Genomic DNA, 25115 nt, shown 5'->3' with positions numbered 1-25115 from the left:
GAAGTGATTGTCACATGTGATACACAGCAGCACAGCACATGGTGCACACAGTGAAATTTGTCCTCTGCTCAATGGCACCTTGGCGGATCAGGATTTGAACCAGCAACCTTCTGATTACGGGGCCGCTTCCTTAACCGCTAGGCCACCACCGCCCCAGTATTGCAAAGTATTATTTGAAAATGTATAATTTTCAGCTTTGTAATTATTTCAGTTGCATCCCGTATTATTTCTTTATTTTAGGCACATTTGGAGTCAGAAACAGACTTTAAAATAGCCACTCGCCAACATCTAAGAGTGGCATATTTAGCAGAAATCACCCACATCCATTAATCATCTTTACAGCTCCTAGTCTGCGCCATTTGCATGAGGGCACCTCCCTCCTTTCCCTCATCGCCGGGCACTTTATCGCGCAGGCCGTACGTGCCCTGCACCGAAATATGCTGTCGTTGGCTACCGTGGGTTAGGGCCACAGTCCAAACACCCAAGGAACAGTGTCCATGTTGGTGACCTGTGGAGGTAAGATGGCGTCGTGTCCCTTCAAAAGCCCTCTTTTTTTTTTTTTTCTTTTCTTTTTTTTCCTTGGGGGGGTATAATAAGGAGACATTAACCTTGTAAATTGGGACAAAATTGCATTTACTGTGTCATTTTTATAATCACTGCCATTACCAATAATTACTGCTGCAGTCACATTGAAGCGCAGGACAGTGGATAAGGGGAGTCCAGCCATGTCTGCTAATGCCTGGTTCTCTGGATGAAACACTCCCCCTAGTGTCCCGAAAAACGCACTCAATCCCAATCCCAAGGTTCCCCTCTCCCGACCGCCACCGGCACCCATGAATATTCGGGTCTGCGCGTTTACCCCTTCATGTCTTCTATTAATCCAACATAAGCCATTGACCTGCAGCCGACTGCTGATTGCACGTGTGCAACCTGGCAGCGCGTGCTGCCGTTTATCTCAGCTGCTCACACAGATGCTCCTTTTGAAATAAAAAGTGAGGAATCTTCTCTCCAACAACCACCGCCCGAAGCCCAGCCAGCCCCGCTTTGTGTCTGGGAAAGCACAGGGGTTTTAGTCTGAGCCGCTGCCGCTCTGCCTGCGAGTCTTGAGAGATAAGTACATTAGAGCAGCGGTGCCTCTGTAGGGCTTCCCTCCTAGGAGTCCCCAGTGGCAGAGCTTTGGATGGGGTGACTTGGGGTGTGGGTGCCCAGGAGGGTCCACACAGTACCTTGGTATCAAAAGGATGGCAGAATGTCAGAAGTCACAAAGCCCAAACTATTTTTACTCATCTTAATAAATATGCAGTGTATGCAAATATTTAAAATAGCATGCGAGCAATTTGTTAACGTAACCAACCAATGTGTGCGGACGATGCTTTGCTCAGTGGGACCTCAGTGGCACCTTGGCTGTTCAGAATATTGCTTCCTTACCTGCCAAACCACCACTGCTCAGTACCACGTGTCAAATTGTCAATTGGTCAAGTGAGTGATCCAGGGAACATTGTAGATTAGTTCTGAAAAGCTTTTCAGATTTGTAAATGTCTTGTATTTTTTTTTTTTTTACATTTCTATTACAGTGTCCCCTGTTACAAAGTCCTGTAATAGGTCATTCAGATGCTCATACTAAAATCATATATTTTTTGGCTAAATCAACCTTATTGCTCTGATTTTTACCCAGTTCCATGATCCATGGTATCACCATATTCTGGTTTAGAATTAAGAATCTCCATAGCATGGCATGAACAAATGCATGGTATCTGGCAACTAGTCGTCATCAGCAGAAGTCTTTTAAGCTGTTATGGATCATGGATCAGACTTTTTTTTTCCCAGGACATCCCACAGATGCTTGATAACCCTGGTCCCAGCTCCGGGTAAATGGGGAGGGTTGTGTCAGGAGGAACATTCCAACAGTCCTGAAGGTTTATGCCGAACACTTTTTCTTATCATTCACTCGTGTTAATGAGCATCTCATCAAGCAGCTTTTGATGACAATAGTGAACAAAGCAGCCATGAAGGTAAAAAGAGGCGACTCTGAAAAAATCTGATTAATCAAACATACTTCACTTTCTCCTGATACTAATATATGTTTCTTGTGTTGGATTCTTCAAAATGGCTCCATCGTAGTCTCCATAACATCAGAGAGTAGGCGCATCCAAACTCTTTTTCTCTGGTAGTGAATGTGCTCACATTACTCATCTACTCTCCACTGTTTTTTATCTCTTGTAATTTCTACATAGTGCAAACACCTCTTTTACTGTAGCTTTTTTTTTTTGCAATTTTATCATTGACATTAGACTAAGTATTACCATACTTAGCGGAACACAGTCCATGCAGGAAACAAATCAACATGGGAAAACATGCTGGTCTACATTAGGTTCTGGGCAGGGAAATTTTCAGAAGGAGTGTTGACCAGCAATTGACACAATACATTTGCAATGCAATGAATGTCTAAGGGTTTTTATCTAACATTGGATCCAGTGTAGCACAATAGGCTGCTGAGTCCTCAAGCATCGCAATGGTTTTACTGCATATAAGGAAATCCATTCTACAATCAGCTAAGTTTGATTTGTGTTAATTTCCCCCACTTACAACATTTTTCTGCATAAACAGCGGGAAGTAAATATTTCTGTGAATTTTGGCTTCTAAAGGTCACTTTACTCATTGACGTGTGTCTCTTGCTTTTTGTGTGTGTGTGTGTGTGTGTGTGTGTGTGTGTGTGTGTGTGTGTGAGATAGAGAGACAACAGCTGGTATCAGCAACAGTGTCATGAAAGTGTTTGCTAGTACCAAACCCTGACATTAAATGCAAAAGCTCTCTTCCTCTTCTGTCTTCCAAACTGTAGTTAAAAATATAATGCTTTCTTTTGCGAGGCGTATGTGAAATGAAAAAAATGTAACGTTAAAAAATTACGCTAATCTGCTGTGTGAGTGCAATTTATAGAATTTAGATACATGGGATTTATAATGGATGTATTATGTATTTATTTGTTTTTTTTATTATTAGTTGTAGTAAAAGTAATAGAATTGTGCATGTTTGAATTATTAAGATGAGAAATTCAAGGCTGAAGGCATTAATACTGATTTTAAAATAAATAGAATGTTATGTTTAAACTGTATACATACAGATATATATATATATGATACATAATATTCTACATATTTATTTCCACTAATATTAATTCATTTTTTCTTTTTTTTTATTAGGTGCAAAACATGACCTTTTCAAATGGTCCAAATTCTATGATTCAAACTTTCTATGTTAAACCAACCAGCATTCTGCTGGAGGAGAGACCCTGGGCTGGCAATGGAGGGTCTATCATGAAAGCACAGATTAGATGAGGGGAATACTCTGATGCTTTGAAGAGCACCAGCTGCCGTTGTTATGGTGATGAGCACTTTCAGCCGAACTGCTGGCTTCCTGGTGTGTTGATTATGGCCCATTATGTTATTTGCTGCGACATTGTTTTTAATCGGTCTGTTACCATGGTACTGATGGCTGGCCTCTGCGTGCAGTTTTACAATTTTTTTTACAGGGTGCTGCTTCTATCTGTTTTTGCGTGCCGGTCGGCTCATCCGGCGGCGTGGTCAGCGTGGAAGCGGAAGGTGGCGGCGGGAGCCCTGCTCTCAGATTAGGCCTGCGATTGCGTCTGAAGCACCATCATCCATAAACAACAGCCTCTCCGCTTAATTACACTGCGTGAGTGGGATCTCCTGAGGATGTGAAACAGCCACGGCCTGTCAGCTGCGAAAACGGAGAGCCGAGTGGCGTGAGATAATGGTGCATCGTATATACACGCTATCTATACAAGCCCAACGCGGAACTTGGGGAACCAGTACGGATTTATCTATGCATAGTGTCGGTGTGTTTTCTTTAAACCGCCAATCCCAAAGTTGGCATCGCATTTGACAGAGAAGATGAAACATGTGCATTAATAACTAATTGAATATGCCAAAGAATTCACAGCAATGAAATAAAATGAAAGCACAATGCACACCTTTGCACAATTATTCGGCTGGCTAGTGAATGCATGTGGAGATCAGCAGAATGTCTTCCACATTTTTTGCAAAATGATGCTGTTTAATATTGAACACGCTGTGCAACATTCAATGTACCTGCTGACTGTGTCACTGTGACAGGTCTCCTCGACGAAGTCAGGAATAGATGTGACAGGAATTGTGTTTCCATTTAGCATAATCTTCTTTGTGTGTGTGTGTGTGTGTGTGTGTGTGTTTTGGGAGAACGCAGGCAGGCTCTCTGGCTGCTCACCGCCTTTTGGCAGCCTGTAATTTTTCTTTTTCAATCATGTTGGCTCCCATGGCAACTCTATCTGCTGAGTAGCCAGACAAGCACTGTGAAATTGTTCTCAGGGCCCTGTAATTGGGTCCAGGTTACACAGAGAAAAATCCGGAACGGATCATTCGATCATTCTCAAGGCAACAGGCATCTTCGTTTACGTTATACTGCGTATCGGTGCTATTTATCTATGGATGTATATCATGCTGAAATGTGCACAATGCAATGGATGGATTTAAAAAAAAAATGAACTATTATTACTCTCATCAAAATTAGGGAGCAAATTCGGGGAGAAGGCCGAGCTACGGCGTTCCTGAGGATATAAACAGGCCCACGAGCATTAGGAAATAAGCAATTAAAACGAGAGCGTCGTGTCGGCATAGCTGGGTGCGCTCGCAGAACGTGACTCGTCCCGCAGTTCATCTGGTGAGCTCAGCTGAATCCTTATCTGCGTCCCCGCTCCGGCGGCAGCCTAATTGAGTCTTGCCAGCAGCAGGCCGGGGAGGAGGCAGCGCCCGGGCTGAAGAGGGCTGAAGAGAGCGCTGCTCTTCAGCCATGAAAAAAAAAAAAAGAAAAAGAAAGGAGGAGGAGGCCGCTGATTATGGAGAGCCGATCCAAATCAGTTTGACGTTAACCTTCTTTATCGGTTGATGCACCCTGACTAGATGCATTGTCTGCAGTGTGTCAGGAGCATTACGGTCACATTGCATTTGTTTCCTTGTTTGTTTGTTTGTTTATTTATTTATTTATTTATTGTTCTTTCTTAAATGCATTGAGGGTGACACTGTATTCCTTGGTCTCCTTTTAATCCACCCAATACATTGTTTGTCTCAAATCGTATGCGCGCTTCAGATGATGCGCCGGTCACCAAGCGCAGTAGTCCACCAGTGCCACCTATAGGCAGGACATGGGAGGCTATTCACAAATCACTATAGCCATCTTATGATGGCTTTTCAATATCGTCAATATATCATGAGCACACACACACACACAATATTTTATATTTTTAGAATATCATTTGAATGTTTAGAATGCCCTCGAATCTTTTGAATACTTTTCAGGTGCCGTTGCATAGTTTTCATCTTGAACAAACAGGAAGATCAAAGAGCACGGCTTGAACACCGTCAGCATTGTTCGGCGCATTCCATTCCATCGGCGTAAAAAGGAAAAACGTGGCATATCCTGCGGTTGGAACAAGGCTGGGGTGACCCGGCCCTCGCTGTAGCCTCAGAACCGTTTAAGGCACCCTTGAAGTGCAATGGCATTTACAGAGCCGAGTTTGAAATGTAGGAGTCTTTTGAGGTGTCACGCGCAGCGCCCCGGAGAACGGGCGGCGAGGCGCGGCGTGGAGAATGATAAGGGGGAGGGCTGCGTGTTCGGAATGCTCATGCCGCTCACATGGCTCTGCCTATGCAGCATCTCTGCCGTACGGCAGCCTGAGAAGGAAACTTCAACAGTGCCACCGTCCCATTTCATGAGATCTGATTTTTATCAATTTTTTTTACAAATGAAGACGGCATATTGGTGGTACCATTGTTCGGTACGTGAGTGTTGATAGGTGGGGCTAAAATGGTGCTCGCTGGTGTTAGGCCACATGTGACATGATGCAGTGGCAGTTTCGTTTACCACACCTCCACCCCTACCAGCCCTCTGCAGTGCGGCATCATTTAAGAAAATGGCCATCTCCGCCGTGCTCCCCCTTTTCTCCCGTGCTCTCATTCGCAGGCTCCACCGAATCCAACGCCAGCGGCAAACATGAATCTAAGCTGAGGGTGGGAGAGAGAGAGAGAGAGAGAGAGAGAGAGAGAGCTTCCCTTGCTTGCCTCTCGCTCTCCAGCCTCCCCCTCCCCGCCAAAACCTGTTTTATTCCCATCAGCCCTACGCCTCTTATCACTGCCTTCCAGATGCTCGTCGGGCAAGAGGCTCCGTAATTAGGTGGCGAGATCTCAGACTTCGATCACTTTGGTGCCTTATCAGTCCTGACACCAATCTCCTTGAGTGACATTCCGCCCAAACGGTTACATAAACCGGAGTCTGGGATCGGTGTGAAAAGTAAATGCTGCGGGAAGATGAAGAAAGGGGTGCTTTGGAGCCCATGGACGCCCAGGGCAACTTTTCGCCGCCATTTTTTTTTTGTTTGTACATTTAATTAAAAGGAAAGCAGCTTCTTTGCGGAAATGGGAAAGGGAGATAAAGCTTTAGCTTCTTTCACGTTTATTTTGCCGAGATCTCCGGCCTAGCGGGCTGCGATCCAAGCGTGGACCGGACGCTTCGAGGAGATCACAAAACTGTGGATTTTCTGTTGATCCCACAGCCCTGGAAATGGATTTGGACATACTTGTGCTGTAATGTGACCTCTTCTATCTGAAATGACTAATAACCTTTACAAACTGAAAGTCTGTGGTTCCTTCTATACGTCTTCTAAACACTTACTGAACCCAACAAAATTGTTCAAGACCGCTTGATGACGATGACATCCCTCAGAACTGTAGATGTGGCTCGATCAGAGCAGACAACAGGATGTGTATGACTGATATCCCTGCTTAACTGATCTTACGATGTGGGGGATGGGAAGGGGATGCTTTAAGGGTCTATATGAACTGAAAAGCAGACGTGATAACACTACACGAGGCTTAATGTTGCTTACAGCACATGACTTAATGACATGGCAGCAGAGTACTGCCATTACATTTCCCCCAACACCTTTCTACAGGGGAGGGTATATATCTTTTTATAGGCAGGGGGCAGCGGCTTGGAACAGAAACCACTTAATGCGCAAATAGGAAAATAATGGTTGGCATCCTTTAATGCATGCAAAGTTGAAACGTGGCCTTATATTGGCTCCCGAGCAGGAGAGAATGCCATTTTCTCTCCTCCTCTGCCTCATTCTGACACTTAAGCAATTCTGTTGAAGATTTTAAAAAAGGAGACAGCTGGAGGGGCGCAGAGCAATCTAAAGCCAGATGTGTGCATTGTGGGTTAATTGTGCGTGCGCACAGACGGGGTGAGAGGTCAACAGCATAAAATCAGCCCATGACATCCCTCACACAGCACCTTGAAGGAGCAGAACGAGGCTGATGATGTACCTGCTGAGAATATATAGACAATGTTAGAGGGACACCATGAGGTTTTCCAGCAAGCTTCACCTGGTAAAAAAAAATGGTACTCAAGTTTGTATATAATAATAATATCGAATAATTATTTCAACAAGGGATTGCATATAAATTGGCTTTATAGCCTCTAACTTGCTATGAACATATATATAATAATAATATCAAATAATTATTTCAGCCAGGGATTGGATATAAATTGGCTTTATTAGCCTCTAACTTGCTAAGAACATATATATGATTTGAAGTCTATATATTAAAAAAACGTCAATTTCTTCTAAATGATTCTGTTTTAAGTTCATAAATAAAGCAATATTAAAGCAACCAACAATGTTTTACTCTGAAATGTTCACTTTTAATCGAATATCATAATCATCTTATCACAAAACGTAATTAAGAATTAGTTAAACGTGTATTCTTAACATATTTTATTTGTAGTTTTTATCCTTCATTTCACGCTGCATTTAAACAGGTGAGCTCTACGTCACACGCTAGAATCGCGAGATTTTGGTGGGGGGGTGAACTCGAGTTCATTCCTGGACCGGTAGGCCACACCCACTCCCCATCCAGCCGCGCTCATTGGCGCTCGCTGGTTGCCAGGGGCGTTAACTTCCGGTATTGCGAGGGGCCGGAATCTCGGGCTCCGCGCCTGCCGCTTCCAGGGTAACTTCGCCCGGGAAGTGCACCGCCCTCCGAGCCACATCTCCTCGACCTTTTTTTTTTTTTATCTTCGCATGTCTGAAATCCGCAGCCGAGCATGACCGAAAGCGCCGCCGACAAGCCGGAGAGCGGGGACGCGTGTCGCCACGCCGCGAACGGCGTGAAGCCGAGCAGGAACGGTTTCGCGAAGAATCGCTGCCGCCAGCCTCAGCACCGTTACCGGGAGGAGAAGGTGAGGATCGTGATGGGCTGCCGCCATGCACAAGAGATCTTAAAAAAAAAAAAAAAAAAAAGTTACTGCATACCTGACAGTAGCAAGATCTGTCATTTATCTGACGTTAATTCTGCCAGATATGGTGCAAGGCAGATCTGCTGTGGGACTGTCCGTCCTTAATTCTAGTACCCAAGGTGCCAGGACGAGCTTTTGGGAGTGCAAACTTCTGTTTCATTTTTTAAAAACCCAGCAGCAATGCAATCAAACGCATGAGAGAGCATAAAGAGTTCCAAGATTCCACACAGATTAAAAGGGTGGTCCTACTGAGAAAGGCCCTCTGGCCGATGGGTGCAGGGGAATTGCGAGCTCGTTGCCGGTGTCCCTGCCCCTGGTATTTGAGAAAGGGGCATGACTGGTCACATGTGGCTGTGAAGGAGTAGCTCGTGAATGGTCCACTTGATGGCCTCGTGTCCTAATGTGTTTATGTAGGTCAATGTAAACGGGCATAGAGATTAGTCTTGGGGGGGCTGACTTTCTCTTTTAACCCTAACCTTTTTGGTGCGGTGAGTTCCTTTTTTTTTTTTTTTTTTTGTACGGTTCTAGGTTTCTCTTACAGAGATCGCCAGACTGAATCTTTTGCCTTCCAGGTTTACCCCACCGCATGCAATGGAGGGCTGTACAGCAGACCTTTCCATGAATCATTTGAAGAAACCCCCATGTTGGTGGCCGTCCTCACCTACATGGGCTATGGCATCCTGACCATCTTTGGATATCTCAGGGACTTCCTGAGGGCGTGGAAAATTGAGAGGTGCCACATCGCTAGAGAACGCGAGGAACAAAAGGTACGGCGTGTGATATATCATGCTTATGAAACAAGTGTTGCGTGTGAAATTGGAAAGAAAAGCAAGTAGAGAGCGGAATTTGTACAGAATTCAAATACTGTTAATTGTTGATCATAAATTATCGTGCACTTCTTCATTCAGCAAACTGAGATGCCGGTTGCATGCCCTTTCAGTATCTTTATTGCCCTCATCATGCTTTGTTTTCTGACGTGAGAATATGGAAGTGAAACGTTAATCAGGCTCTTTTCTCTTCTGTTTCTGAAGGACTTTGTTCCACTTTATCAAGATTTTGAAAATTTCTACACACGGAATTTGTATATGCGAATCCGGGACAGCTGGAACCGGCCCATATGTAGTGTCCCAGGGGCCAAGCTGGACCTGGCGGAGCGGGTGTCCCATGATTACAACTGGACTTTTGAGTAAGTAGCCACTTATGACTGAAGAAGATGAAAATTGTCCTCATTTACTGTACCAGAGTAGCGAACAGTATATTTTCTGGCAATAGTTTACAAATGAAGTAGTAACCCACTGGGTGACTACATATTACATAACACACTAACCTATGATCCAAATGTCTGCAGAGTCACATGTTCGAACCTCAGTTAATGCACAATTTCCTGTGTACAGTTTATGTTGCTCTATTATGTAAAAAAAAAAAAAAAAAAAAGTTTTTCCACTGAAAGTTAAAGGTTCCCTATGTACAACCAGTGGTATTTATACTCCCTGAAGTAGGGGGCAGTATTTCACCAGAAAGTTGTCCAAAGATACAATCTCACTTCTGGTGGTGGTAGTAGCCCAGTGGGTAACACACTCGCCTATGAACCAGAAGACCCAGGCTCAAACCCCACTTACTACCATTGTGTCCCTGAGCAAGACACGTAACCCTGAGTGTCTCCAGGGGGGACTGTCCCTGTAACTACTGATTGTAAGTCCCAGTGGATAAGGGCGTCTGGTAAATGCTGTAAATGTGAAAGTACTGTCCTGTACTGCTCACCACCATGTCTTCCCGGTCTAATACCTACTAAACCTTCACTCTGTCATGCAGGATTGACTTTTCGAGGTGCACAGTGGTGTTACAAGACAGGACAGGCCTCTGCTAGATGATTAGCATGCAAACCTTTGACATAACATCAAAACTGCTTTTGATGCATGTTCTTCTGATAATAATGGTAGTTATTGTCTTAATGGTTTGAACCAAAAAACATTTTTTTTTTTATAACTTTAAAGACATGTCTACTGAAAAAATGACATGCATTTCATGCAAAACTTTAAGCACGATGGCAAGACAGTATGCAAATGGTGTTGATGGTGTGCGTGTATGCATATATCACATTGAACAAAAGCATGTGAAATGGCCAGGGTTCAAATATCTTTTTATATTCTGTTTTCCTCTCAAAGGTACACAGGGCGAGCGGTGAAGGATGTCATCAACATGGGCTCATACAATTATCTAGGCTTTGCAGAAAACTCCGGGGCGTGTGCCGAAGCTGCAGCCAACGTAACGCTGAAGTACGGGGTGGGAGTGTGCAGCACGCGGCAGGAGATTGGTAAGTGTGGAGCTACGGACCATGGTTAACTACGGTTAACCATTAAGCACGCATTTCGACTGAATAACGGCGACCTCCCAGCGGGCACGTGGAGGTTTTTATGGTCCCCGGCGGCACAGACGCTTGCCAGCGCTTACATTTGAGCAGAGGAGTGTGTCTTATTGTGTTTATACGAATGTGAACACTCTTCCTGTGTGTTTAGGGAACTTAGACAGGCACGAGGAACTGGAGAAGCTGGTGGCCAAGTTTCTCGGCGTCGAGTCGGCCATGGCTTTTGGCATGGGCTTTGCCACCAACTCCATGAACATTCCAGCTCTGACGGGAAAGGTATGAAGGCCTGCCTCACACCGCTCGTTTTTTAAGTTCCCACGCCCTGTCTCAGGGCATTAACTGCAGAAGCTTGTTGATTCACGTTCTAATCTGATGTAACTTGGGAAAAGCCAAAGAAAGTTTAATGCTCTGTCACACAAACGAACCCCAGTTAATTATTCTTTCTTGGTAAAATGAAATATAAAGAAGATATAAACAACCAAAGGTGGACAGTAACAAAGTAGATTTACTTGAGTATCTGTGCGTCGTCTGAGTAAATGTTTTGAAGCCCAAAATCGTACTTTTTACTTCATTACAATCCTATCAAGGGACTCGTCACTTTTAATTCTGAAATTGGATGTTTTTTTGTGACAGGCTGTCACCCGGGAATAAGTCACTCGGCAATTAGTGGCGTCACGTCACCTCCGACATAATGTTTAACCATAAAATTAAGCTCAAGCAACAGACACATATTAGGTCCATGCAATATTCTAAACCAATCCGAGATGGCGGGGCCCGCCTATGATTGGCCGTGGTCCAGATATTCCTGTACGTTCCAGATATTCCTGAAAGTATACGTGCTGCCGTTGGACAGACAGAGTGAGTGAGTAGTCTGGACCCGTCAGACAGAGTGTATTAAATCAGGCCCTAAACGCCAGACAAATAAAGCTCTTTTAAAAGCTTGAACCCGCCCAACATGCAACATGCTTTGCGCCCTTTACAAGTCGTTTTTATACATTTATTTAAAGCACTTTTTTTATGGTCAGTTTTTTTTCCCCCCACATCTCAGACTTTGTTTTTGTTGCCAGTACAACCAGAACAGAGTAAAATGATCATCAGGCCACCGTCTCAAACATTTACCTTTACAGCATTTACCAGACGCCCTTATCCAGAGCGACTTCATTAGTTATCAGGGACAGTCCCCCCTGGAGACACTCAGGGTTAAGTGTCTTGCTCAGGGACACAATGGTAGTAAGCGGGATTTGAACCTGGGTCTTCTGGTTCATAGGCGAGTATGTTACCCACTAGGATACTACCACAATATTACAAAAGAGGACGTTCACATTGTTCAGCCTGAAGCCCTTAAAACAATATTAATTTAGATTTTCTTTTTATTAAATGTATCTGGTTTTAATTTCAGCTCATTGAAGCACATTTTCAAATGTGAATTGTGCTTCAAATAAAGAACTTTATGTGAACCAGATTGTTAGTTAATCGTTTACGAGTCAATATTGCCCAAATAAATGCGATGCAGGGGAACATGGTGTACCTAACTTTTGTGCTGGTGCACCTAAGAAAAACTTGCATAAAGTTAGTCTAGAGGCCTGGAAAGGATTAAAGATTCATTTAGTTTTAAGTGCGTGCTGCCGTCTCAGCCTAAAAACAACTATTATCTTAGTAAAATTAACAAAACACAGCTTTATAAACTGTGTATTCAACTATATATCGGCCTACAAAATCTCGTGCTCTAACCTGCACAAACATATGTAAAGGCATGTAAAGATTTTATTAGCTACAATGAAATTGTATGAGCTTTAGAATTACACCGACCTGATGAGTTAAATGCAGAGGACTCGACAGCCTATTGCAAATATTGACTCTTTGCATAAACTTGATGTAATTGATGAAAATGCTGCTAATTATACTTCAATAAACCACAGGAACTACTGACAAAAAGCAGAAAAACAGTATTTGTCATGAAGAACTTTGTCCACCTCTGCAAATAACATTATGGTGACACTAGGTTTTAAGGAATCAACTTTATACATATTTTTGCTCCGATCAGGCTGGAGCACTGTGTACAACAAATTGTGCACAATTGCATTTTCAGTTTGTGAGAGAAAGCGGACCATAAATGACATTTTGGGTGACTTTTTTTGAGATCTATGTGAAATGGACTGACAAAACTCATTTTTGGTGTGAAGTTGACTGAATGCCTTTGGATTTGTTTGAAGAAGACGGGGCGAAAAGACTCAAGTCAGGACAGAGGCTATATCTTCTATGTGGAATATTCAAGAAGAAGAAAAAAATGTCACATAATCATCAAATGGACTGCACGCGATTGGAATGTAGTTGGGCTGCATTTCACCTTCCTGCAGTGCCAGAGCCTTGAGCAACATATAACTCAATAAAATAGCACGAGAATCTGTAATGATTTATTGCACGCTTTCGTGCTGACATTTGACAGATTTATGGTATTTCATTCAGCTGCCAGGATTACGACAATTTGTTCTGCTATTATGTTTTATGAAGGTTCACTTCCACTCAGGCTACCAGTTATATCCGTTAAGGTTATAGACTTTCCCCTAGATATGAAGGAGAATACCTACACCGCATTTAAACCCATCACAGCTGTGAACATCTTAGTTAGAAACTTCCAGCTTGCCATTAGAGAACCAAGGCTAGAGGAGATTGGGTCGTTTTTTTCCAATGTTATGATCTGATAATTATTATCTGATTTGTATTTTTCTAGTTGTTAGATGTTTGTTTTCTGTATACTGTGACCCAGTATATGTTGTTAGGGATGGCTATAGGAATTCAGCACCTGCGAATTCTACTTTTCAACATCAGTCCTGAGCTTTTTTTTTTTTTTATTTTAAGTCACGTGCTTTGAGAATCTGGAAATGACCCCTTATCAGTTTTATCTGTTTCTCACCAACGCCTGCCAGTTGCTGCCGGATCTCTGCGAGTCGGCCAGTGTTTGTGAAGCCATTGTTGCGGCGACCTGACCTGGCATTTCCTCTGCTCTCCAGGGTTGCCTGATCCTCAGCGACGAGCTGAACCACGCCTCGCTGGTGCTGGGAGCCAGGCTGTCTGGGTCCTCCATCCGCATCTTCAAGCACAACAGTGAGGGCGCGCAGCCTCTCCCTTCTCTTTTCTTGACCCTTCTCCCGTCTCCTCTGTCCCAGGACTAATGTACTCAGGACAGACCTTGGCCTTGAAGCCTTCACGTGACCTGATGTGCCCCTCCCCGTGACCGTAGGGCAGCTGCTTGTGCAAGAAATCCAGGAAACCCACAATCTTTGCCAAGCCCCCGTTTCCTCACCTCCTTCGTGGCTTCCTTTCTGGTTTCTGCTGCTCTAAACTGGAGAGGAATTTCGGACCCTCGTAGGCCAGAAAGATCGTATCATTTGAATCCACACAGTGGGGCAGTGGTGGCCTAGCGGGTAAGTAAGCGGACCCGTAATCGGAAGGTTGCCGGTTCGAATCCCGATTCGCTGAGGTGCCACTGAGCAAAGCGCCGTCCCCACACACTGCTCCCCGGGCGCCTGTCATGGCTGCCCACTCGGGGTGATGGGTTAAATGCAGAGGACAAATTTCACTGTGTGCAGTGAATTTCACCGTGTGCTGTGCTGCTGTGCTGCATGTGACAAACACTTCACTTTACACGCTTAATCACAAGTCAGAAGCATTACAGAGCGCAGGCCGGAATAGAGCGGCACGATTTCCCGCCGGAGGCTTCCGCATCGAGCCGCGCATACGAATAGCGTGGCGGGAAGAGGTCGGCCCACGGGTGATTATTCATCCACGTTACTTCAAATTGATCCCTCTAACTGCCAATTTGGGCAAAAGAAATGTGGTGTTTAACCTTCGCCGGGTTTCGAAAGTCCTGACCATGAACACGGGAACACGCGCTGAATTTTGTCTGACGTTCTCACTGAACATAAATATCCGTGCTTGCGTTATAGCTATGCATGTGACAAATAAAAAAAATCTTAAATCTTGATCATTTTAAAAGATAATTTTGGAATGCAGCGCGCCGAATCGCTCGCGGGGAGCCTGTCTAACCTGAGCGGCCATGTTCCTGACGTTCCAGACATGCAGAGCTTGGAGAAGCTGCTTGGGGATGCCATCGTCAACGGGCAGCCCAGAACACACCGGCCCTGGAAGAAGATCCTGATTGTGGTGGAGGGAATCTACAGGTAAAGGCTGAGTGAATGGTGCCATTTCATCTTGAACCGCCTGAAGTGTCCGACAGGACCCTCTAGGGCACAAAATGACTTATCACCCAGGTGACCTGCAGTCACTGGTTCAAATCCCACTTACTTGCTAAGTGTCCGTGAGCATCAACCCCTAACCCTGTGTTGCTGCAGGGAGACCATGGAGACAGTCCCTGGAGGAGAGCAACTACATGTATATTCTTTTTCTGAATATTTTTTATTGGAGATCTAATCCAGCGATCAACAACTATTCTTTTTTTTTTACGAATATGCATGTATCAAGTCAACATATGCAAATCATTAAGCTCTAAATATTGCAAACAACTGTTTACCCACCAGAAGAGGCTTTGGATTTTGAAACGTGACTCTTAATTGAATAACCTGATTAATAGCTCTGGTGGGGGTGGCTGGCATATACAGCATTTGTGACGCAAAAATTGAACGCATTGCATTTTAATGTTACAAGATCACAAACTAAATTAAATTATTTTTTTTTTCCAAAGTCACAGTGAAAGTCAAAAGCTTCATGGTGTAGGCATGTGCTGTATCCCTCTTGATTACTTGATTTAAAAACTTAAAGATCTAGCCATATTTTATTGCTTTTATTTAGCATCAAATTCCTAAGGATATTCCACCGAAACCTCCCTTTTAAGAGAGACAGTTGGTGTTCAGTATTTGGCCTACATTTTTGCTGAAGAGCATGCTGTTTAAAATCTTTGTCTGTTGTCTATGTGTGGTGGTCTTTTTTTTTTTTTTTTTTTTTTTTTGGTGTGAAGCAGTAACTGGTTCTTTCTTTAGTATGGAGGGCTCCATCGTGCGACTGCCAGAGGTCATTGCCTTAAAGAAGAAGTACAAGGCCTTCCTCTACCTGGATGAGGCCCACAGCATCGGGGCTCTGGGGACCAGTGGCAGGGGGGTGGTGGACTACTTCGGGCTCGATCCAAGAGACGTGGACATAATGATGGGGACGTTCACCAAGAGCTTTGGGGCCGCTGGAGGATACATTGGAGGGAAGAAGGTACAGGAAACGTGTTAAAGTGTCATTTCTACTCAAAGTCCATCCTCATGGCTTTACATTTAAAATGATGGCATTTATCAGACACCCTAATCTAGAGTGACTTAAAATCATTAGTTACAGGGACAGTCCCCTTGGAGACACTCAGAGTTAAGTGTCTTGCTCAGGGGCACAACCAGAAGACCCAGGTTCAAACCCCACTTACTACCATCATGTCCCTGAGCAAGACACTTAACCCTGAGTGTCTCCAGGGGGACTGTCCCTGTAAATACTGATTGTAAGTCTCTCCGGATAAGGGCGTCTGATAAATGGCACTGTGTGAGACAGTGCCATCAAAAAACTTGCATGGAGCTCCTCAGAGGCCTCCAAAGTCATAAAGCAAACATGCTTTTTGCTTTCATCACAATTTCAGTGTTATTTGTCTGACTACATGGAGAATAGAAAATGTCCCATGATGCCAAGGTGTCAGTTTTGGTAAAATGTCTTTTTGATGGTCCCAAGTTTAGTATTATTGCTGTGAAACTGTTGAAATAAATGAATGGAATTAAACTTGTATTGCATTGATCTAGTAGTCTAGTAAATAAGTATTGTTATTTGGTTAGTCAGCTGCCATGTATGGACTAATAGAACTGCCCTGAGACAGTCTCTGCAGCTAACAGTATGTTCCATATGACTTGTGACGTGTCCCTGTGACTTGACCTGTGCAGGAGCTGATAGATTACCTACGCACACATTCCCACAGCGCCGTCTATGCCACCTCCATATCGCCTCCTGTCGCGGAGCAAATTATCACTTCTATGAAGTGCATTATGGGAGAAGATGGAACAACGTTAGGTGAGTTTTTGGGTGTCCGCCACCGGAAGCTGTTTCGCAGGTAAATTATCGTCCACAGGGGGGCGGTATATGTACATAGTATGTTTGTTGCCTCTGGAGTCTTGTCGGCTGCTGGTTTGTTAGTTCGCTTATCCTTGTACTTTTGCGGAATGATAAAAAAAAAAAAGGAATGTCAAGCCACTGGCCACATTCCACCCGTTGGTTTGAAATAATAAACTGAAGTCTCAATCTCAGTGCACCTTTGGGTAAATGCTAGTAATACGAGGGAGACGCTGCGATAATGGCGTGCTACCTGCAGCTACCCACAGGCCCATGTTTGTTGGCTCGCACAGAGGCAGGCATTGTCTCGGGCGCTGCCAGCAGCCAGCCAGTCCCTGTATCAGGCATCTCTATCCAGCTGGAAAGATGGGCATCAGTTCCCCTCTCTGTGTTAGAGCGCCAGCTTCACATCAGCCGCGCATACCGGAGCGGCGCGCCTTCCAGGGCTCCAAATGTTCTCTAGTTGGTCAGCAGAGTCTAAAATTGTTACTCATAATTCTTCAGTCTATAGCTGGTGACAGAGGTCACAATCTAGTGTGTATTGATTTGATATATTTGGCAGTAACTTTTAGACATAATAATAATCAGAATGCTATCCATCAGTGTTTGGAATGAATGAATGATCTAGTTATGACATATAGGAACATGGTGCCAATATTAATATATCGAGCACAGACCCGGTGTAGGCCAATGTAATTATGTTAAATTATTATGGTCGGAATGGTCAATATACTGTATAAGTTATCGGGGGGTAAAAAACATTTTGGGCAAAATTGGGAGGGAAGTTCTTGGTCTCCTCTTCCTACTGGCATGAATTAATAAATTTTTAGTTATTAAACAAAAAATCAAAAGGCCATAGCAGTTGGTGCCGAAATAAGGGAAATTTAAAAATGGGAAAATAAACGTTTTTGAATAAAAAAAAACTCTTGATACTGTCATATGCCACAAAGTGAGATACCGATATGGTCTAATCCCTTTATATTTTTTTACTTGAGTTCCTGTACACAGCCTTTTATACCAAATAATGGTATTGTACCAAATAATGCTGTACTGCATAATAAGTTTATTATTCAGTTTGCCAGTTTAGCGCTGTCTGTCTCACTGTTGTCTTTTTTTTTGTTGGTAAATGTTACTCTTGCACTGCCTGTGTCTCCTGTTTGTCCGTGTCGCACACGTGCGCTTTGTCAGTATGTAACTTTGTTAAATTGTTTAAATGTTACATGCAATACCAGGTTCCGATCTAACACATATATAGCTGAAATGACAATAAAGTCATTTACATTTACAGCATTTATCTGACGCCCTTATGCAGAGCAACTTACAATCAGTAGTTACAGGGACAGTCCCCCCCTGGAGACACTCAGGGTTAAGTGTCTTGCTCAGGGACACAATGGTAGTAAGCGGGATTTGAACCTGGGTCTTCTGGTTCATAGGCGAGTGTGTTACCCACTAGGCTACTACCACCCTGTACAGTCAACAATGAAGGCATGTTCATAGCATCGCCCTGTACTTCCAAAAATGTCTCATTCGATTAATCTTTTAAACTGGAATAGCAGTTGAAGGTTTTCCAAGCACATGACCAGAACACCAGTCGGGTTGGTGCAATCGTTCTTATTCTCTGGAAATGAATGCTGGCATCGTTATTTAGGAGCAAAAAACAATGCATTTGTCAAAAAGGATCTTGTTGTTAACGTGTGCAAAATGATGTAATATATTGCTTGAGCTTACACACAATCCTTAATGTTTAAGATAGTCCGAGTAAACCGTTGGACGGAAATGTGAAATAATAATTGATATAGATTGCTTTGAAGGGAAAATGGGCCCAACCACTGGAGAAATAAAGACTGATTAGTCGTACAGATGTGCAGACTCTTTCCAGGTAAAATAACCGCAGCTTCAGAAATGTGTTAACAATTACCCACATCACTGATGTGACCTGGCCCTTCGCTGGGACCCTCCAGAGTCCGCCTTGCCGCACTGCCACTCAATCACGGCAGGCAGCTACAAACAGTTGCCCCCTTTCCCGGCCGGCCGCAGGTAGGGCACCGGGGGGGATGACGAATACGCTGGAAACCCGGCCTGGCTCCGGTCTGTTCACGTCTCCTCGGTGCACATGCCGCAGCGACAAAGGGGTATTGTACTGTTGCGGCGCTCCCCGATGGCCGCACTTTCGGTGGTCAACGCCAGTGAGAATTGTGCTGCCGAATTTACATTTTTTTTTTTTTTTTTTTTTTGCTTTAGAGCGACCAGAGAAACCCAGTCCATCACCTCCGGGCTTTTAGATTCTTTTGCTACGAAGCCTGAGAATAACAGCAGTTGATGGAGGTTTGTGTTCAACTTGCGACCCTGCGGTGCCCCCAAATCTGCGGCCTGAAAACGCGCTCATGAGACATGAATGAGAGTCGGCCATTGTATGGCGCTTAATCACATGTTGGATTAAGTCTGTGTGTGGGAACTAGGTCATCCCTAAAGAAGGTGGAGGGACAGCCGCAGTCGGCGAACGCAAGTCGCACAAAGAAGAACCAATCATGCGGGGTCAGCCCCGGGAGCCTACACCTTCGGCCCTGCCTGCATATGGGCTTTGGGAAGGTTGGGACGTTGTTTGGACCCGAGCGGCGCACATCTGCGCCCGAAACTAAAGCATGTCGCCGGTGACTTTTTCTGGCAATACGTCACACGGCACCGCGCAACCCCACTATTCTATTCCCAAGGTAAAAATCAAGGGCTGACGTGTGACCGCTCATAATTGGAATTCCGGTGTGAACTGATCTCCTGCGGTGGCATTCCTGTGGCCCAATTACAATTATGAATCATCTGCATGGGTTGGTCAGCATGAGCTGGTCTCGGGTGAAGTTCTGAACTGCCAGACGTATTAAAATCCCGGCTTGCGAGATAGTAAAGGAGCATTTTAAACAAAGCAAACGGAAAAAAATATCAAGAGCAGGGAACAAATGCTGTTTCGGTTCCGTCCTGTTTTGGATGATACTTGTTTTAGGCACGTATTGTTACTACGTTACGACACAGCTTTAAAGTTCATTCATAGGCGTTTAAAGTCAGATGCTTTATATTGAATAGCGGATTGGTAATCCTACACCAAGGCCAGTAAAAGTCACATGGCTGGCTATTATGATGGTGGATGAAATTCTGCGTTTTTGGGGGCGAACAGTTGCTTTACTTTACTTTACTTTACTTTACTTAGCAGACGCTTTTATCCAAAGCGACTTACAGGAGGAAGACACCAGCAATTCTCCTCCGATTTCTATAGATTTTGAGTTTACAAAAACTAAGCCCTGATAAGGCCAAACTTGTTAGAAAGAGAACATGCTCGGAAATTAAGTGCTAGACGAAGAAAGAATTTTATTTTGTGCAGTGTGTGTGTGTGTGTGCGTGTGTAGGTGTTAGATGCGTCTGAAATACTTTTTGGACTATTTAAGTTGCAGCTGCAGGAATTCCTGTAGAGCAGAATGTTTGTCAGAGAGAAACAACCTTTATCTACCGTTCCAGGGCCGTTACATTAGTGTCGTTTGCACACGGTAAGTCGGAGCAAACTTCAGTAAATTTCAGCCATCGCTCGCCCCCGGAGCACAATGGCCAATGTTTGTGCGCCCTTGGCATCCAAGGTGGTAAAGTTTAAGGGACGGCCTTTATTGCCTTACCTAATCACACCGTTAGTCTTGATGGCACTTTTATGTACACAGCCGCACTTGACAAACGCAAGACATCCGTCTTTGTCCGGACGTGTTGACTTCTGCCGTTCTGGAGCCCAGCGACACATGTTTTAGGTGTTAAAGTGTGTTTACCCACAACCCCTCCTGCCCACAGCGGCATGATGGATGAACTTCGGGTTCTCCCCTGCACCGACTTCACGCTCATTCCAGCCTTTCATACGTACACTCACCCGTTTTCAACATTCGAACTGCACCTGATGCGCTCTCTCTTTCCTCTGGCGCACATGGACGTCAAGTCCTTCTTGGAAAGGGGCTTCGCCATCCGTCAGCGTTCCGTAAGAGTGAGTGTCGGGTGAGTCATGTAGTACCTGTCAGCGGCGGCCCTGCGGGGGGAAATGCTCTGATCACGAGGATCGCAGCTGCTGCTCCGAGGAAAAAAACGGGGGGGGGGGCAGAGTCTTCGCCGAGGGCCTCGGATCAGGGCGATGAAGGGTTGCCCAATTAACTTCGGCCTCGAAAGGGCCAGCGGCATATTTAGGGGCTGGAATACGTCCCGCTTGCTCGGAAGCGCCGATGCCACGCCGGGTGTTTGTACTTATCAGCCCCCCCCCAACCCCCCATAGATGAAAAGGAAGAGAGGAGGAAAAAGGGGAAGCGGACCCCACATCTGGAAGCTCTTTCGGCCCCCGACTTGCCCGCCCCCCCCCGCTCCAAATCCACTGAGCCCCGTGTCTGGAAGGAGTTAGGCGACTGCGCGTTGTGAAACTAGCTGTTGAAAGGGTACCCCAGAAAGATTTACTTTTGGAGGGCCCGGCTCCCATGTCCTCCACCAGCACCACCAGCACCCCCCCCCCCACTCCCCCCGCACTCCGACTGAAGGGCTTGAAGTGGGCCAGTTTGAGTTTCCATCAAACTTTATTGCTTTCAGATGCGCAACTTTAGTTACCCCCTTACCGTTACTCTCCTGGGCGGTTTATGCAGAAGATCGGTGTGCTTAAAGGAAGCGGCCGTGTTCGTTTGGGCCCTCGAGATCCTGCAAGTGTCAGTTGCCCGTGGCCTGCAAGGACCAGCCAGCCCCCGCGGCGTGCGCCACGCGAATTTCCGTCGCACCATGTGGACATCTGCTCCCCGGGGGCCTTTCGGGAGGTGCGACGCCCCGGCGTGACATTGCAACGTTAGCCGAGCGGGACCTCTCGGCCGCAGAGATGGTGACCCGGTCACGACACCGGGAGTCGTCTTTAGCTGTCAGTAGCCGATTTACATGGGCCGCTGGCGGGGGTGGCCGACATCGGCGGGAGACTCCGATTTCACGGCACGTCGAGTCGCCTTTCACGACTGGTCATCAGATACGACCCACGCGCATGTCTGGCCTGACGGGCCCGTCGCAAAGCTTTATATCCACCCGCCTTGTTCCTGTCCAGCTATTTGCCGCATTCCGGTTTAACTTTTGCTTTTTTACAACATCGCCGGGTGTGGCTTTGTCCATCCAGCGCCACCGGGGATGAGTCTGCCGGCGTTGTGGCTACCTCTCTGCTAATTGCAGCCAGGGCTCAGTGGTAATTTGGGAAAAGTAGCTTGACTAAATTTAGCCACGGGTGTGTGGCTGACACCGGGGTGAGAAACGGCTTCGGGAGGGGGGGGGGGCAGTTGCTTTGCTGCAACTCTTTAGCGCATGGGGTATTTTTGACAAGCTATAACTAAAGACTTTTAACTGCATTTGGGAAAGAATATGGTCTTGGCCTCAATATATCAGCACCGAGGTACAGGACGTTGGACCAAAACAGACTCGGAAACCATCGCTCTGATGCAGCCCTTCGATTAGGCCTGATTTACATTGTCGGCGACCCTAAAGTCACACGACCTGTTCATCTTTTCTTTTTGCTGTATAGAATACAACTGGGCCGATGGAAGACTGTTGTAAGACTGCCTGTAAATCTTACCAGTAGTAATGTAGTAAACTGTAGAAACATGCGGTTTGTCTAGGAAAGACCGTTATAACTGGATGTACAAATCAAACCTCTTATTGTGTCTCCCAGGTTGTGAGCGTATTCGGCAGCTTGCTGAAAACACCATCTACTTCCGCAGAAGACTACAAGAGATGGGCTTTATTATCTACGGCAACAGCGACTCACCTGTTGTTCCCATGATGCTCTACATGCCTGCCAAAATTGGGTATGTTTTGGCAGATTCGGTATCCGATACAGACATCAATATACAGACGTTGACACATATGGTACTGTACAAAAGTTTCAGACGGTCAGACTAAAGGTTTTTCATCTCCCCAACTTTTCCAATTTTACACAATGATCTATAAAAATTGTCTGATGGATTCTGATGTCATCATTGCACAAATTACCATTTAAAAGAAAGGCCTAAAAGAAGGTTCATCTCACTTATAAGTACAGGGTGGGCCATTCACATGGATGCACCTTAATAAAATGGGAATGGTTGGTGATATTAACGTCCTGTTTGTGGCACATTAGTATATGTGAGGGGGCAATTTTATTAAGCCGTTCAGCAATAATCAATGGCATGTGCTTAAGTGCACATATTGCTTGATGCGTACGTCAAACAGAAAAATGAACGTCTGGCTTTTGCTGCCCACACAAGTCACAATACAGCACAGAATGTGAGAATCCTTGAGATTTGTCTTAATTGCGGGCTGTCTCTCTCCTTTGTTTCCATCCAGGGCCTTTGGGCGGGAGATGCTGAAGAGGAACATCGGGGTAGTGGTCGTGGGCTTCCCCGCCACGCCTATCATCGAGTCCAGAGCTCGCTTCTGTGTGTCAGCAGCTCACACCAAAGAAATGTTGGATGTGGTGAGACTTTATGCCTGACGTGAATGATTAAACTGGCCTCAGAGCTGATATGTTACATATTTGCATACAGTTGGTATGATTTGTGAAGCTATTCTATTGTTAGAAAGTAATTAAATTGAGTTATGCTAATTACTTATTTTTTTTAATTGACCACCAAAAACTGGGTGCTTCTCCTATCAATCAAGCTCCAATAAACCATCACCTCCATTGCACCAAAGGTCATAAGTGACGCGTCACTGAGTTCAGCACTCAGTCGATTAATCCCGAGGTTAAAAAGTGTCTCACTCAACACGCACGCTCTCCCCGTGACTGTAATCAGTGATACGGGGGTGCGGGTGGAGACCGACCCCCCCCCCCCCCTTCGCCATACCATAAACTCATTTACAGAGTCGGCACCCCAGCGCACTCTCCCTGTCTGAAAGGTTTACGTAACGAAGGCTTCACGGGGTGCTGGCGGGAGATCAAAGAGCATCTTAATCTGCCTCCCCAAGGACTCTTGATTTAACTGTGCCGAAAAGTACACCGGCCGCCTCGCGCCTCTCTCTCTCTCTCTCTCTCTCTTCTCTCTCTCTGTAAGATACACTTTGCTCTTTCTTCTGAAGAATGGCATCTTAACCCATTTCACTTTGATGGGGTAATTTATAACCTGTAACCTTTATTCCCTCCCCTTTGTTCTCTGTAGACAGTAATGTATAAATGTGAGAGTCGAATGACTCGAAAAGCCTTGTGTGTTTTGCTGAGGCCTGGCGGTGATCTATTTGTATTCTTTGTCACTTTTTCTTTTAAAGTGTCGGACAGTTGGTGAGAATCACTCTTGAGGCAGAAACGTACTTGCCGTCAACTTCATACGTATCTACGGCCGCAGTCCGTATCCTGCGTTCCTTGCATCGTTTTTTTTTATGTTGCACGTACTCCAGATACGGATGCAATACCTGCGTAATTTTATTGGGTCAGTGTTGCCAGATCTGCACTCGAGATGACTATTTTAAGGTATTTCATTCGTTCATTCGACACTGACTCCTGGTGGTAAGGGGTACACACTACAGAGTACGAAGCACAGTACGGACGCAAGTGCATCAACAGCACAACCGTGTACAGATATGTGTACGTAGCTGGCGGCAAGTAAATTTCTGGATTTAGACTCCGTGATCTGTTATTGGGTAGAGGAGCAGCTCCTCGTTTCTGTCCCCCATGTGGAACCGAAAGGTTCTCCTTTGTGTAGATTTAGAGCCCTAATCATGTGCATGTGAGTTGACGATGTCGATTGGTTTAGTGACCCCCAGATAGGCTTTCTGCTGGGGCTGCACGATAAGCGGCATAAACTTTGACATCTCTTACCAGTTTTACTCTTACAGCCAGGTGTCCGGTTTTAAATCAAGTTTTAAACAGCTGTTTATCTACCACAACCTCGATTGCGATAAAGAATCGTGCAGCCCTGGTTTCTTCTGTGGCTTCTTCAGAGGGTTGGTCAGACCATTGAGTGTGCTGATCTGCTTTTTTCCAGGCCTTGGGTGTCATCGGCGAGGTGGGTGACCTGCTGCAGCTGAGGTATTCTCGCCCGTCCCTGGACCGGCCCTTTGACGAGACCACTTACGAAGAGAGCGAACACTGAGCATCGTCCAGGCCAAAGTGAACGCGGAGAAGGCCAACTTGACCGCATAACACCCGTAATCCCCTTTTATTTCAAATCGGTCTTAACCAGACATGCACAGGAACTCGTGTCCACTCGGTTCTCACGTGTAGACTAGAGGTCTGGGGGGAACCAGGAGGACTTGACTTACAAAAAGCCATTGCATCTGAGTGCAAAAAAAAAAAAAAAAAAAAAAA

The 25115-nt window shown here is 45.2% G+C and overlaps 1 protein-coding gene and 1 long non-coding RNA gene across 2 annotated transcripts in view; one reads left to right on the top strand and one right to left on the bottom strand.

The window, feature by feature from the left end:
- LOC114785627 (uncharacterized) overlaps positions 1-13910 on the bottom strand; it is a 19287-nt gene extending 5377 nt beyond the window's left edge. The window contains exon 1 of the long non-coding RNA XR_003749087.1: positions 13703-13910. This is a non-coding gene — a long non-coding RNA (uncharacterized LOC114785627). The remainder of the gene's footprint in view (positions 1-13702) is intronic.
- Positions 8015-25115, top strand: sptlc2a (serine palmitoyltransferase, long chain base subunit 2a). The gene is made up of 12 exons (XM_028972034.1): positions 8015-8292; positions 8922-9116; positions 9381-9535; positions 10515-10663; positions 10866-10990; positions 13726-13819; positions 14790-14895; positions 15712-15931; positions 16636-16762; positions 22506-22641; positions 23159-23288; positions 24793-25115. Exons 1-12 carry the CDS (start codon positions 8158-8160, stop codon positions 24898-24900), a joined length of 1680 nt encoding a protein of 559 aa, XP_028827867.1. The 5' UTR covers positions 8015-8157; the 3' UTR covers positions 24901-25115.

Source organism: Denticeps clupeoides, chromosome 1, assembly GCF_900700375.1.
Source record: "Denticeps clupeoides chromosome 1, fDenClu1.1, whole genome shotgun sequence".
Classification (NCBI taxonomy): Eukaryota; Metazoa; Chordata; class Actinopteri; order Clupeiformes; family Denticipitidae; genus Denticeps; species Denticeps clupeoides.
This window is presented reverse-complemented; position numbering and strand designations above follow the sequence as displayed.